Below are 14,652 nucleotides of genomic sequence, written 5' to 3' on the forward strand. Positions count from 1 at the left end.
AGAAAAAAAGAAAAAGGCTGAGGCACCATACAATTTTGCACAGCAGGGCGGTGGGAGCGGAACTGTTTGATATGCTGCAGTGCAATGCAGCCAGTCAACAAGGAATAATAACCCCATGGCAGAGATGGATGACACCGGGCACACATTACTTGAAAAAGGTTGCCTGCCTTGCACATGAAATAAGTCTATTACATGTGGAAAGGGATGCAATGAAGCCAAATTAAATGCACGTCTCGGACTATAGCTACTCCACATGGTCACAGGGTTAGTGTATGGAGAAAAAGAGGCAAACTCACTTAATTTATGGATGTGGATGGGTTCACTGCCCACGCCTTCGCCCCCCTCACTCAAGGTCTTGATCTGGATGAGATAGTTGTCATTGGGAGAGAGGCTGAGCTCCACACTAGTTTTGTTTGTTAGCATGCTGCTGATGTCATTATACCGGTGTCTCTTCAGCAGTACCTGTCACAAATGGGCCAGAGCACAACCCAAGATTGAATTTGAAAACAACAGCAACAAAAATGTGATTTTGGTTTAAGATTAGAACTTATTTTTTAAGATGTCACAGTGACACAGGGACATACCAAATATCCAATGACCTCTGACTCTGTCTCCATGGCTACCACGGGGTCCCAGTGTAAGGTGAGCACAGAGCCAATCATGGTCCATTCTACATTGAGCGGAGGCTGACCAGGAGCTAGCAGAGTGACAGTCAAAACATGTAGATAAAGATCTCCCAGTAACGTCAGACACTATATTATACAACAGGTCGTTTCGAGGAAGCAATCTGATTGGTTGAAACAGCCTTCTAGCCGTGGTTCAAACGAGCACCACTCCACACCTCATTAAAACAAAGAATTCAGCTGCTCTGTTTTCCCAGAGCGCAGCAAACTCGGTGGTTAGACTAGCTAGTTTCTTGGGACATTTGTGGTCGTAGTGACTACATCTGTTATTAAATAAATATGTTTTTTCAGCAATTTTCTTAGTTTTAAGGGTAACTGTTGTATAATTGCAATATTACACTCGAGGGTGCGCTTTAATGTGATTATTGCCACTTCAGCGATGCTTGCGGAACAGTACGTTTTCTTTTAAATGTAGCGTAAATACACCGGATTTAGCAGAGATGCTATTTTCCATCCGTAGTCCCAGTTGAACACTAAACAAAACTGACATTACAAGACATGAGAGGACAGCATACAAAAACATGCATTTCAAAACACAGTAAAAGAAGAAAATGAGAAAACTATTGCTAGGGCCAACTCTATTGTGGACTGACAGTCATACGTGATCAGAAGACTGGTTGTTTTTTAGCCACTGTTTCAATTGACCTTTAAAAGCTGTGAAAGTGGGGATCTCCCTCAGTGTGAGAGGGAGCTCATTCCAGTATTGACAACCTTTTATGGACAGTACATAGAATAATTGTGAGCTTGAAGATCTAAAAGCTCACAATGCCTTACAATGATCTGCTATTCCATCTATATCTAGGTGCAGAAGAAACAAGACAAAATGGTATCAGTAGAGCAGTTCCAGTAGAGCTCTCTTTAAATCAGAATTCGACAAGGCTGAAGACACAGCATGAGACGCGGACCACATTGATAACAACTGAATGACATCATCTGTGTGGACTGGAGCTAACATGCTTTATGAGTTTAGACTCACGAGGTTTCTTCGTGGTGGTGTTGATGGGTGCTGACTGTGGTCCAGTTCCAGCTGTATTAAAAGCAGCCACAGCAAGGTAGTACGGTGTGTTTGCACTCAGCCCTGTGACATTAACCAGTGTGTAGTTTCCAGATATTCTCACTCGGCCGACTGTGTCAGGCTTGGTATCATCTTCCCAGTATGCCACCTGTTGAACACCAGAAGTGTGGACAATAGATACAAACTGTCAGATTCCTACTGTATGAGGTAGAAGCCCAGATTTGTTTCATTTTCTTATTGTGAAAAGCGTACATAAGCCAATCTAAAATGCTATCTGGATTCATTGCAGTAGGGGAAAAGGTGAAGTGCTCATGAATAATGGATCTTTTTCAATACTGGGTACAGGCTATTGCTGATGCACATCCTCTCAACCCAATTCTTTTCATAGAAACATGGCCATTAGTAGACCATACAAACCTGACCACAGAGTGGAAATGTGAGATAACATTGTCTTAAACACATGTGTTTGTCTCACAACACAGTGTTGAAACAAGTCGTCCATAAATTGCAGATCATTTATGGATAAACACAAATCTATCCATTAAAAAAGAAATAGGTATTTGCACTAGAAATACAACACCGGTACAGAATTCCGCTCTTAATTACTTTCCTTCAGGGTATTAACTTCCAATTAAGGGTGCCGGTGAAGAGATAATCTATGAAGAAAATGAAGCAATCAAATGCTAGTTTTAGGTCAATATTCATGTGTCTGGGATTAAGTGACATAAGAGTTTCGTCAATAAATAATTAAATAGAAATGTGAAGTCCGCAATTGGTATATCACTATTCCATGGATTCATGATGCAGCTACAATCAATTATTTTGCATTGGATTATCAGTAAAAACACTACGTTGAGGATTGGGTATTGCTAAATCAAACTTGAATTTATAGTAATGTAATCATCATAATAATAACAAAAATAGTCATTATGTAAATTTGGCATTTTCATAACTGTAGGCATATTGGCCACACTGTAAGAGCATACTGTAGCAGCTTGTTTTTTTCCCCACAAGCACAGAATAATGTAGTCTGTAACTCCCAGTGCATACTGATGGCGCTGCCCATTGAGATTCAGCATGTTAAATCCACTTTAGGATTGTGTTTGGAGAAATGAGCCCTATTCTACCAGGACAATATGGCCAGTTCCATGGCAACGAGGGTGCTTTGTGCCGAGGGCCAGAGGTGACAGATATTGAAAGAGAACGGGAAGAAAATGTAGGAGCCCTCCTCGCATTCTTAAAAGGATGAGGGATTTTTTTGGGGGGGAGGGGGGCACTTACTAGAGGTTGATGCTGTTCCCAAAAGCGGCAAGGTCATTTTACGATACAAATCTTAACGTCAAACCTCTGCAGAGATATGCATGGCCAAATATAGGAATAAACAACAGCAGGGATACAAGATAAAAATGTAATTGAAAGGTGACATGATGGAATATAGTCACAAAAGAAGATGATAGAAAATAAATAAAGCAATAGCACCATGACCATGTGATTTGGCAAAACAATTTGTTTTCTTCTTCAATTTCTCTCTTGAATTATATGAACCGTAAACATATACGTACCTCGTATCCAAGCACTCTTTCTGGGGTGGAAGGGAGAGATTCCCAGATCACTTCAATTTGATCCGCAGACACACTTCCAGCCCTAACCCTCTTAGGAGCCACACTGGGGACTGCAGAAATAGAGCACTGGTGAAAATCCCACACTCACCCCAGCACCATCACACACACACACACATACACACACTAATAGCAATGAGAAGAAGGCACAGAATAGACCTGTAGTTTCACTAAAAAGCTATTTCCCCCACTCTCCTTTTAATGGGATCTGTGACTGACATAAGGGAAGACTATCTGCCCGGCAAATTCAATTAACAGGATACCTCCCTGACAGCGCGGTGTGGTAAATGTCTGCTAGGATTTCCTGTAATCTACCACCGCAATAACTAATATCAAGTTGACATTCCCAGCTTGAGTGTGGGGGAAGAGAGGGGGGTGTTGTTGGCAACCACAGTGCCAGAGCAAACTTTAGTGTGAAGTCTTTTTGTAGGTTACTTATTGTTTTTAATGATCTTTGAATCATATATGCACTGTGACGCAAATTGGAGACAGAAATGCAATGTAATGCATTGAAGTCAAATAGAGCCAGGTGAACAAGCTTATAAATTATAAACAATTTGTTTTTGCAACCATTGTCAGATAAACGGTCCAGGAAAATAAAGGTATATCACAATATCACATGCTCTTTTCTGATCTATTGTTTATCATTGTTTGTGGCTGGGCAGTGTTCACTCTAGCAGATTTGTCAGGTTTCCAGACTAGACAGCCCAGTCAGGATTCAGGAACATTGTGCTCTTTAGGTATACCTCAGAAAATGGATATACTCAGTAAATCATGTACCTCAGTCAGTAAATGGATATACTCAGTAAATGTATATACTGTAGCATCTACAAGACATCAGAAAATGTGTAAATGTCTTATTTTATTTTCATGAATCAATTGCATTTATCTGCATGCTGGACAAGCCTCATGCATGCTCCAGTTTGCCTCCCATGGCCAGTAACTGATCAATATATGCCAGTTGGAACTGCCGGACCAAGAAAGTCACATATCTACATGAGGATATGACTGGCTTGTGTTTTTTGTTTTTTGCTGCTGTGAGTTTAATGGATGTTCTCTGTGGACACTCATTGGATTAAGAGGATCAAACGAAGCCTATACATATTCATAGGATGTGGAATGCTAAATGAGGGCAATGATAGAGGCACTATAAAGCTCCTTTAGGGACAATACTTGACATGTACATTTATTAAAACCACACCATGGGACATGTGGACGGGGACTTCTAGCAACTAGAGGTTCGGCTCTCACACTTATTTTATGCCGATCCGACCGACGGGATATTTTAATATGGGATAGGATATTGTCTGGCTGGCCGTGTTCACTGTACCTTCCTCCGCTGAGTAGACGCTGGTGATGGGGCTGAAGGGCCCCTCCCCTCTGTTGTTGTATGCTCCCACCTTCACCTCAAAGGGTGAGAAGGGGGGGATTGTGTCATTGCGAAAGACGTAGCGTGCCAGCCCAGGCGTGGAGATGACTGCTCGTGTCCAGGTGACGGTGCCCACTGGCCTGAAGGCGATGATGTATCCAAAACCCTCGCCATTCTGCATCTCCTCAGGCACAGGCTGGGAGCAAAACACAAAACTATAGTGATATTAAAATGCATACAGACAAAGACACAGACGGGCCCGTCTCTGCGCTATAAAGACAGCAGACGATCAGAGAGCCGGCTTTTTACGCCTTTATTGATAGGGAACAGTAAACGAGACAGGAAAAAGGGAGAGAGAGATGGGGAGTGACACACGGCAAAGGCCATCGGGCTCGGGAGTCAAACCCACGGCACGCCGTCCGGATGGCTTGGCAGCCTAGGTGCCCAGACGGTTGACCTAACCGTCCGGGGCCTAACCTAACCGTCCAGAGCACTTTGTCAAAATGGGCCCCCATGTGGGCTGCAATGGTTAGACTGGCTGCCACTGCACTGCAATGGTTAGACTGGCTGCCATTGCACTGCAATGGTTAGACTGGCTGCCATTGCACTGCAATGGTTAAACTGGCTATATTGCACCACCAGCTATAAACATTTTGTCCTATTACTGTAGCTCCTCCTGATTTCCTTCATAACTGTGCATTAAGTACAGAAGTCGTCAGGGGAAATGCTTTTGCTCTTGAATCCCATTTGGAGGAGAGAAATGGCGGCTGACCCAGAGCGGAGGTGTCTCCACTCGAGTGCAGGTCATAAAATTGCTCCGCTCAATTCTGCACAATTAAGCAAAACCATTACTCTGTGATGGGAAGAACAGTAAAATGTGACAGATGACTTACCTCCCATGTGATCACTAATTCAGACTTTGTGCCGCCGCCACCTCCAACATCACTGGGGGCCGTATCAGGCACTGAAAGGTAAACCCCAGAGGGGCGCAATTAGACCAGTTTACAGAGTCCAGGCCAGCTATACAAGCCATACTGTACTGCTACCCTTATGATGATGCTGTACTGTAAGCTACTTCTATTTTACACCCCACAAACACAATGGAAAGTGTGTGGAAATAAGCAATAACATTTTGGAGTATAGCAACTTGCTGGAATTACCCAAATGTCACCATGCATAAAGAACAAGCCAAGACTTGGCTAAACACAATATTTCGGAAATGCCATATGATTTGACAGCTTGTTTGTATGTTGCTGATGACACCAGTGATAGGCAGAAGGGGCACTCAAGCAAGTCCTCGCATGTATATGGCATACTAGAAAACATTGTGCATTGCATTAAATTTGTCATATCAGCAAATGGCTCAAGTACACTAATGTCATACAGGTCCTCGTGTGGCAGTGTCTTTGAATGTGTGTGTGCATTGTGTGTGCTCACGCATGCCAGCGTGCAGTGTCTGACTGTGTCTGTGCCAAACTTGGTCTTTTCTGTTAAGACGTCGAGGGAGAGTAGAGTCACGTACTGGCATCTTCCGTTCTCGTCTTGGCTGAGGCAGGGCTGGGCTCCCCCAGGCCCACACTGTTGCGGGCGACCACCCGAAATTCATACTCCACCCAAGCATTCAGACCCACCAGTGTGGCCGTCAGCAAGTTGCCATTTACAACCTCAGGCACTACAAATAGGAAATTACACCATTGTCATTCCAGGCTGTCACACAAAGGTAAACAAATAGTAATATAACAAAACTCACATATTCTGTCAAATGAGAAGCACTCACTCACTCATTCCACACATCCTGCTGTATACATACCTGTGTCGGCAGCCTGCCAACCCACAGTGAAGGGAGTCCGCGCCTGGATGATATAGCCTGTGATGGGGCTCCCGTTGTCCCTGCCGGGGCTCCAAGAGAGTTGCGCTGTACTGTCCGTGATCTCCTCCACCGCCACCTTATCCGGAGGGCCGGGAGGGCCTAATCCCATACAGTATAGAGTGAGATTCCTGGTCACAATTTAACTGGTCTGCTCTATTCCCATCCCCCTCATGCAGTTTCTCCATCCCCTGCATGCACACCCATTAGAAGCATTCCCTTATCAGCTTCCTAATACCGCTCCTTGCTACATATCAAGGCCATCACACACCCTCTAATTAAGGCTTACGTCCTTGGTCTGTGCTCACAAGGACCTTTCATACTCTGTGTGTGAGGTGGGGGCTACCAAATGATTACTGAACACCAACGTAGGAAGGAGGGGAATAGGATGGAATGAGGAGGGTGTGGGAGGAGACAGAGAGAGAGATGAGTGTGTTATGAATGTTACATGTAGTAGCATTACCATGATGTTGTTTGCTTTACTGTTACATTATTCAGATGTCTTCCATGGTATTTTGCAGACGCATACTGTAAATGAGCCAATTATAGCCATTTTCAATGATAAACATTGCTGCTCCAATGCACCTGGGACAGCTATTGCAGTTGTTTGATTTATTTTATCCCACGATTTTGCAACCCATTTTTTCACCCAGTGTCAATTATCTAATCCTGGGCGCTACACTTCCTCTGCCAGTCTGGGGGGGGGGCAGCGGACTGACCTCATGTTTCTTCTATGCATGAGGGATCCAAGCTGCTTCTTTTCACCTGACAGGGGGGAGTTTCCCCGGCCGGACGTAGCACGTGGAAGGAACACGTTATTCTGACCAGTTCCTTTCCTCTCCATCAGGCGCCCCGGCTGACCAGGAGGAGGTAGTTTAACTTTAGAGACCAGGATTACTGAATGTTTTTGTGAGTTATACCTACCCTAGTAATTCACCAGAGATTAGGTACCGTGATGAGTCAGACACATTGAACACATACAGTTAACAACCAAGCTGCATTTGCAGAAGCCCAAGTCTCACATCCACACGTCCAGCTCCTTCAACGTGTGCCATTGTGAGGAACCATCAGTATGGCAGGACCCTGTATCCCTACAACACATGCAGCATCTTTGCAGCTCGTCTCGTGATGTAAAGTACATGCAGATCATTTCAACACCTAGAAATGAAGCTCCACCAGCCCACAGGCAGACAATATATTTCATGGGCTGGCAAATAATACCTCTGCTGCTTTCACGTGAAACAGAGTATTGTGTGACAATGATGTATGCAGTCTTTCAATTTCAAATCAATATGGTCCTGCTAATTATTTGTAATGTGAGCATTGCATGTTCTTTGAGAATGTCAAGCAAATATTTCGCATTCTCCAACAAAATGTTTAAAGAAGCTTAAATGCTATATAGTAGCAAGCACTCATATGAATGTATTACTTTTCTTTACAGGGGGCGTGATCCCTGCCATCACACCACTAGCCAATTAAGTGTACCTCACTCTTTCCGTACTATGAGTTTTCATAACTGTGTATTAAAGTAATGAGTACACGTTTACATTTTATTTGTAGTTTCTTCTCATGGTTCTCACAATACTATACTGTACAAGCATGACCATTTTAAGTTTGTGTCATCCTTGAAGGACACACAATGAACATTGTGCAAATGAGAACATAAGACTTTATTAATATAGCTAGTTGAGGTTCATGTCAGAAGAAACTAATCTCAAGAAATATAAAACAAACAATTTGCACATAACTGAATATAAACATGGAATGTGAACCCCTGAAATAACCAGCAAAGGGAATGCAATCTCTGAATGATTAAAGAACAACTGTGTTCTCTGTGAAAACTATTATGTGAGTGTAGTATAACATTCTGACTCCAATCTTCACTATCACTACGATCATTTAGCTGCTCATAGTCATAACCATGTCCATATTGGCTCGTACTTGTGCTTGTGTTTGTTTCATGTACTCATGCCTAGGGGTTGCTAACCAAGACATGATTTCCCATGCTTTCTTCTGAATAATGTTATCATTTTACTAACAATTCATCCCCCCTTATGCCACCTGAAATCTCCCACTAATGTCAACATAGCTGCGTGAATAACCATAGTTGTTTTGTACTCTTACCTTTGACAACCAAGATGGCAGAGGTAGACAGGCTCTCCACGTCTGTTTCGATAACGCAGACATACTTCCCTCCATGGTTCAGCTGGATGTTCCGAATCATCAGATCCCCCGATATGCTCTAGCAGGCCGAGACATCATTGATAAAACAAGGTCAGTGCAGCTAATGGAACTGCACCATTAGCCATGCAATACTGTTTTATTATGATCCTTCTCAGTGAGCTGTAGTTTCCGCTTGTGACTGTGTATATTTCATTTTGTGGTTTGTGCTTTATCAGGCTGTCCCCAGGCCGCCCATTTATGTGTCACACAAAAAGCAAACAGGAATGGCTGATGTACTCTGAACAAACAGTGCTATTGGCTGTCCTTCAGGCACAACCCCACAACAACTACTAACACATGTATGCACACGCACGCACGCACGCACGCACGCATGCACAAGACGCACAAAACAAACAAACTCATGTTAATTGGCAAGGCGATCCTAATTATTCTGTAATTACATGAGCCCGGCGGAGATGTGGATATAACTCCCATGCAGCGTAAAAAGCAAATATTATACTTTAATGAAAACAAATATTAAGAAAAAACAACTATGTACTAGGTCTAGGATAACATGGGGAAAAAACCTTTTCATTTTGAGCCACTTCATGACGGACCGACCGGAACTTCAGAATGACATTGCGTATGGGGTTGTAGAGGCTAATATAAGACATTAATAATGCACATGCTCTGCAGTTGCTACCATCCTCCTGCAGAGCCTTTTTACTGTATCATTTTCACCCGTTATGGGTATCTAATTCCCAAAAGTCACCTCTTAAAGTGGCCTGTCGCCAAGTCTGTCAGCATCTGAGATGAATTGTGTTAGATCAGAGAGGATTCACCTGGGGCCTTGCCCGGCGAGACACACTGCAGCCATTGCAGATTTCATCACCTCATCGGACACTGACCACAGATCGACTCTGTGGCAATCGGGCATGAACACCCAGGGATCGTCACCTCTTCTGAGGAACTGACAAAGCAGAGCAGTGCCGAACAGCACTTAAATTTGGCTGAGGGGTAAAAGTTGACTCTCTCTCTCTTTTTCTTTCACGTCCCCTTTCCTCTTCCTGTAATCGTGTGTCTTTTAGTTTGACAACCCATGTGCTCAGGTCATCCTGTCTGTCTCACTCTCAGCCACCAGCTGGCCAAGTGGAGAGCTAACGGATAAGGCGCCCCCGCCTTGGCAGGCAGGAAGTCATGAGGCAGATTTGCTTTAATTATGTTAATTCATTCATCAGAAGCTGTTGAGCAAAGGGCTGGTAATCCCTCTGGGCAGGGGAAACAGGATCTGGGAAAACTATATCTCATTATATCCACATTCAATGTCATTTGGCAATAGGCATTTGCACAATGCACATCCCTGCAGCTACATACAGTACAAACATAGCATGACCACAGCATGTTCAGTGATAATGATGACAATAACAAATTGATATACTGTATGGCTGGCAGACATATATGACTTATCACATTGACAAAACCTCGATTGATGATTGGTACTACTGTATAAGATCTCTGTTAAAAACAACCCAAACTATTTCTAAAATCTAAATGGGATTGGTATTTAAGATAGCCAAGGGACAGTGCCCTCAATAGCCTCTACCTGACTAAAATTCTCATTCTACTACTGTGCCACCAAAATGTAAAATGCCCTGACACCATCGATTAAAATATGTCAAGGAGACTACAAGGTGGAGGAAAATGCAAATTCCCATAGAAACGGTCACTGTTGCCGGGACTTTTTAAAGTATTCAATCAAAATACCACATAACACATTACAAAATAATCCGGGGGTTCATAAATACTGTAATTTTATTGCAGCAGAGGTACAGTACATGTCACCCACAAATTAATAACGTGACCTATGGGTGTCTATTTATGTGGGTTTGGTACAGACATAGAGTTTGACCCGATGAATTGCCTTGGCTCGAAACATTAAATTACATTGGAGCAGATGAGTGTGCATGTTTATACTTTTTCTCCATGAATCCATGATAGGAAAATATGCTCACTAGGCTTTGGAAGTGAAGAAATGTCTAGCGACTTTATTGATGACACACAATGAAATGGTATTTCCCCAAGAGATATTGATGACACACAATGAAATGGTATTTCCCCAAGAGATTCTCAGAAGTATAACGTGTGGTGGTTCACATACTGTAATGATATTCTATAATCTACTACTATTCTGATTTTGAAATGTGTAAAAGGAAAATGGTACGGTATGAACAACTACAATCGAGGAATGGAAATGGAAGTGTATGATGTTTAGCTCCGTCCAAGCAAAGAAACCTAGTCATGATTATAATCTACAAGAGGAGGCCAGATTCCTTTCCTGGAGTTTTGTAATGCGGAACCTTTTGTCCTTGCCTTCGTTCTCAATTCCTTGTTTTAAAATGCAGGCAATTCTCTTCTGGCCATCGATACTTTGAGCATATGAAAATCACCAGTAGTAATTCTAATTGGGCGGTTAATTGGTCTGTCATTCCAAGATGTTCAAGCACTGCATTCTGCTACAATATAATATATTAATTTATGTAAAAAGTTCTTGACTGGACAAGTCCTGGCCTAACTTTTTCATTGGAGGGCAATTGAGTGCCTATTAAGCCCTCAACAGGGCAGTGGAGCATACCCTCACACGTCACAAAGTAGTACGTCCCAGTTAATAGCAGAATAGCTGGAGAGCTTAGTTTATAGTGCTGGAGATGACTCACCCCGCCCACTCGCTCCCAATGATCCCCGTCCCTCTGGAAGTCGATGAGCTGGCCGTTGAACGCCCAGGAAAAAGACACATCCAGGGCCGGATCGCAGGCAATCTGGCAGGGCAGCACTGTGCTCTCGCCAACAATAATCTCCATGTTAGTGGGCCTCAGGGTGATTCGGGTGGGCTCTGGCCAGACAACAGATGACAGTGTGCGCATGATAATGTCGCTGCATTGGGAACCCTTAACACCACACTACAATGACCACAAACAATATGCTACCGTACCGCACTGCACTCCTATTCAGGGCTAAATTAACCAAACGTTATTACAGCAGCTATCGGGTGTTTGCTCTGCTTATCCTAATTTTTTCATTACACCCTTAGATGTCTAGCCCATTCGTTAGCAACATTTAACAACATATTTGGGTGCAGTCATATATTTGCATGGTCAATTGCCAATTGGGGGGGAAATAGGATTCAAATAGGATTATGGAGGCGGAAACACATTCCCACTGGTGACTGTCTGCAGTGATTTGGAAGCAGTGAAGTATGTTAGCCTCATCCAAGAAAGGTCACCATAATTAAATTCAATCACATTAAAGGGTTTGACTGTCTGGAAAGAAAAAAGAAAAAGCCAATGAGAAAAATAAGAGAGGTGGCTATGGACAAATTGGACATAATAGATTCCAGTAGAGGAATACTTTAGCTCTCTGCAGTCATAAATGATGATGACCTTTGACTAATTTAAGCATAATGTGCTACTATATTAAATATATCATTTTTCACTTTGATTAGAATACAATACAATGCACAGATAATAGAGACTAGACCTCTTAAAACAAACTAGAGAAAATGACAACATCTATGGTTGACCTTTACCATCAAAAGAACGACACAATAATAGCTCATTCACATTGTGGAGTATTTTGGGGGTGTTAATTCATCCATTTGTTAATCCGAGAGTGGACAAATGTAACCAAAGGGACAGGTACTGTAAGAGTTAATTTGGTTAAATGTGTACACTCTCTGAGTCAGTATATTACTGTGTGGGATATTATACAGGCTCACCAGTGATAAGCAGCCTTCCACTTGTGCTTGCTGTCCCAAACTGATTCTTGGCGATGCACGTATAGCTGGCTGCATCCCGTCTGGTGACATTGGTGATCTTCAGCGTGCCATTGGGAAGCAGTGTAATCCTAAGGGATGGAGAGCAGCTATTCACAGCTTTGACTATAAGGCAGACTAAAGGTTTACTTTTTGAATGTTGCCCGAGTTTAGGTGATGCTCTATTTGTGCAGCTGACCCCATAATGTGAGAATACTTTTCTATTTGACAGACAGAAAGAGTGTTACAGACGCATGCAGAACAGAGTTTTGAAACGTAATCAATTCATATTAAAAAAAAAATACATCAAAAGACGATCTAGACTAGAGCGGCAGTGGGTGAACTAATATAGCTAATTCATGCCATGCCAACAGGCAGCAGAAGGTGTAATTCTAAAATTTGTTGCCATTTGGTGTCTGTGCTGAGATGTTTTTTTTTTATTATTTTTGCCATTTCACAGTAAAATCTGTTCATTCAAGTTACAATCAAGTATTCATTTAACTCTGAGTGTGAAGAATGGACCAGCAGTTAACAGATCTTACAGTGTACTGTACTTGTGAGATTGCGCTTGTGTCCACCCCGTTGGGATGATGCAGTATCTAGTCATAAACTGTGTGTGATTTTCTTACCCCCCCCCCCCCCCCCCCCGCTTTCTTTGATGCTGAGCCAAAATGTGAAATACAAGAGTTCAATTCATAAAGAAGGGTTCATAACTCTTGTTTAAGTTTATTTATGAACATTATTTAAGGAGCTTTAAACAAGCGTTGTGTACCCTCTCCCAGTATCTATTCTCCATTCATCGCACCAAACCTTTTGCACGTGAGGATGCGAGCTGTAGCAATGTTGTAGGGAAATTATTCATTTCTGCTGTGGCCATCTTATTCTCGTCATTAGCTTTTTCTTCCATGTAGCCGCACGGCGCACAAATACCAAATATTCCATTCAGACAAGTCCACCCACAGGGAACGTGAATGAAGGCTGTGAATATTCAGCCGCTTCACCCTTCATTCCTACCTCTCAGTTTTCTGCAGGATCTCATTGCCTCTCTTCCACAGGCTAATTGCTGGGGGTGAGGCCTGGGGCTTGCACTCAAGAGTGACTTCGCTGCCTGAGCGAGCTTTCAGCAGGGCCCTTAACGGACTCTTGGAGAAACTGGGAGGTGAAGCTGTTTTGTGTGTGTGTGTGTGTGTGTGTGTGTGTGTGTGTGTGTGCGTGCGTGCGTGCGTGCGTGCGTGCGTGCGTGCGTGCGTGCGTGCGTGCGTGCGTGCGTGCGTGCGTGCGTGCGTGCGTGTGCGTGCGCGCGTGCGTGTGCGTGTGTGAGGGAAGGAAGAGAGAAACACGAGGATGAGAAAACACAGGCAAATTCTACCTCTGCAGATCGACTGTGTGCTGCACTCAGATTGAAGCCTGAGTTATACTTACAGATGTGCCATTTCAACACTTCAGGCTTTCCTGTACTTTTCTTGCACTTTTACTGGAGGTTTTCCCAAGGATCTTTTCACTGCTTAGCCTTGCTATCTTTTGATACTGAAAAGTGTCACCTTTCGATTGACAATGTTCTGACAATTTACTGACAATCCAATGTCTGATCGCCAATCGCATGACGTGTGAAGTTCTCAAATGGCACATCTGTATACCATGTTGTTTTCACATTTCACTGCCAGCAGTATAGTGGACATTTTTTAATCCATGTGAAATACAGTATATGATTTTGTATGCCGGCAGTTTTGGTGTTCGGACACTTTCGGCAAACTTCCTAGTAATTTTTCCAAACGTTCAAAATCACTGTTCTGGATAACATGATGACGTTCACAAAGAGAAAGACAAAGCGTAAGTGAGATAGCGTTCTTCCTGGTCGGTTGTCATGGCAAGAGAGAGACTGTCACTCCGTTTAGGGAGAGGGTGGGCAAGACAGAGAGAGAGAGAGAGAGAGAGAGAGAGAGAGAGAGAGAGAGAGAGAGAGAGAGAGAGAGAGAGAGAGAGAGAGAGAGAGAGAGAGAGAGAGAGAGAGAGAGAGAGAGAGAGAGAATCACAGCAGCGCACAGCTGTCTTTAATATGATTTCATAAGTGACCGTTTTAAATCGATTAAGTTGACATTTCAAGATATGTCTTCTTGGACATGAGATT

General features: G+C 43.1%; 1 protein-coding gene across 1 annotated transcript in view; it reads right to left on the reverse strand.

The window, feature by feature from the left end:
* The window catches only part of cntn3b (contactin 3b), a 55,958-nt gene that overhangs the window by 3,676 nt on the left and 37,630 nt on the right, over nt 1-14,652 (reverse strand). Inside the window, exons 11-22 of the mRNA XM_080773060.1 lie at nt 13,539-13,689; nt 12,489-12,616; nt 11,431-11,606; nt 8,678-8,795; nt 6,497-6,655; nt 6,209-6,358; nt 5,580-5,650; nt 4,648-4,882; nt 3,261-3,370; nt 1,660-1,846; nt 585-697; nt 297-462 (exon numbers count right to left, since the gene is read on the reverse strand). Coding sequence (XP_080629186.1) covers nt 297-462; nt 585-697; nt 1,660-1,846; nt 3,261-3,370; nt 4,648-4,882; nt 5,580-5,650; nt 6,209-6,358; nt 6,497-6,655; nt 8,678-8,795; nt 11,431-11,606; nt 12,489-12,616; nt 13,539-13,689 — 1,764 coding nt within the window. The remainder of the gene's footprint in view (nt 1-296; nt 463-584; nt 698-1,659; nt 1,847-3,260; nt 3,371-4,647; nt 4,883-5,579; nt 5,651-6,208; nt 6,359-6,496; nt 6,656-8,677; nt 8,796-11,430; nt 11,607-12,488; nt 12,617-13,538; nt 13,690-14,652) is intronic.

Source organism: Protomyctophum bolini (assembly GCF_963924005.1).
Source record: "Protomyctophum bolini genome assembly, chromosome: 2".
Taxonomy (NCBI): Eukaryota; Metazoa; Chordata; class Actinopteri; order Myctophiformes; family Myctophidae; genus Protomyctophum; species Protomyctophum bolini.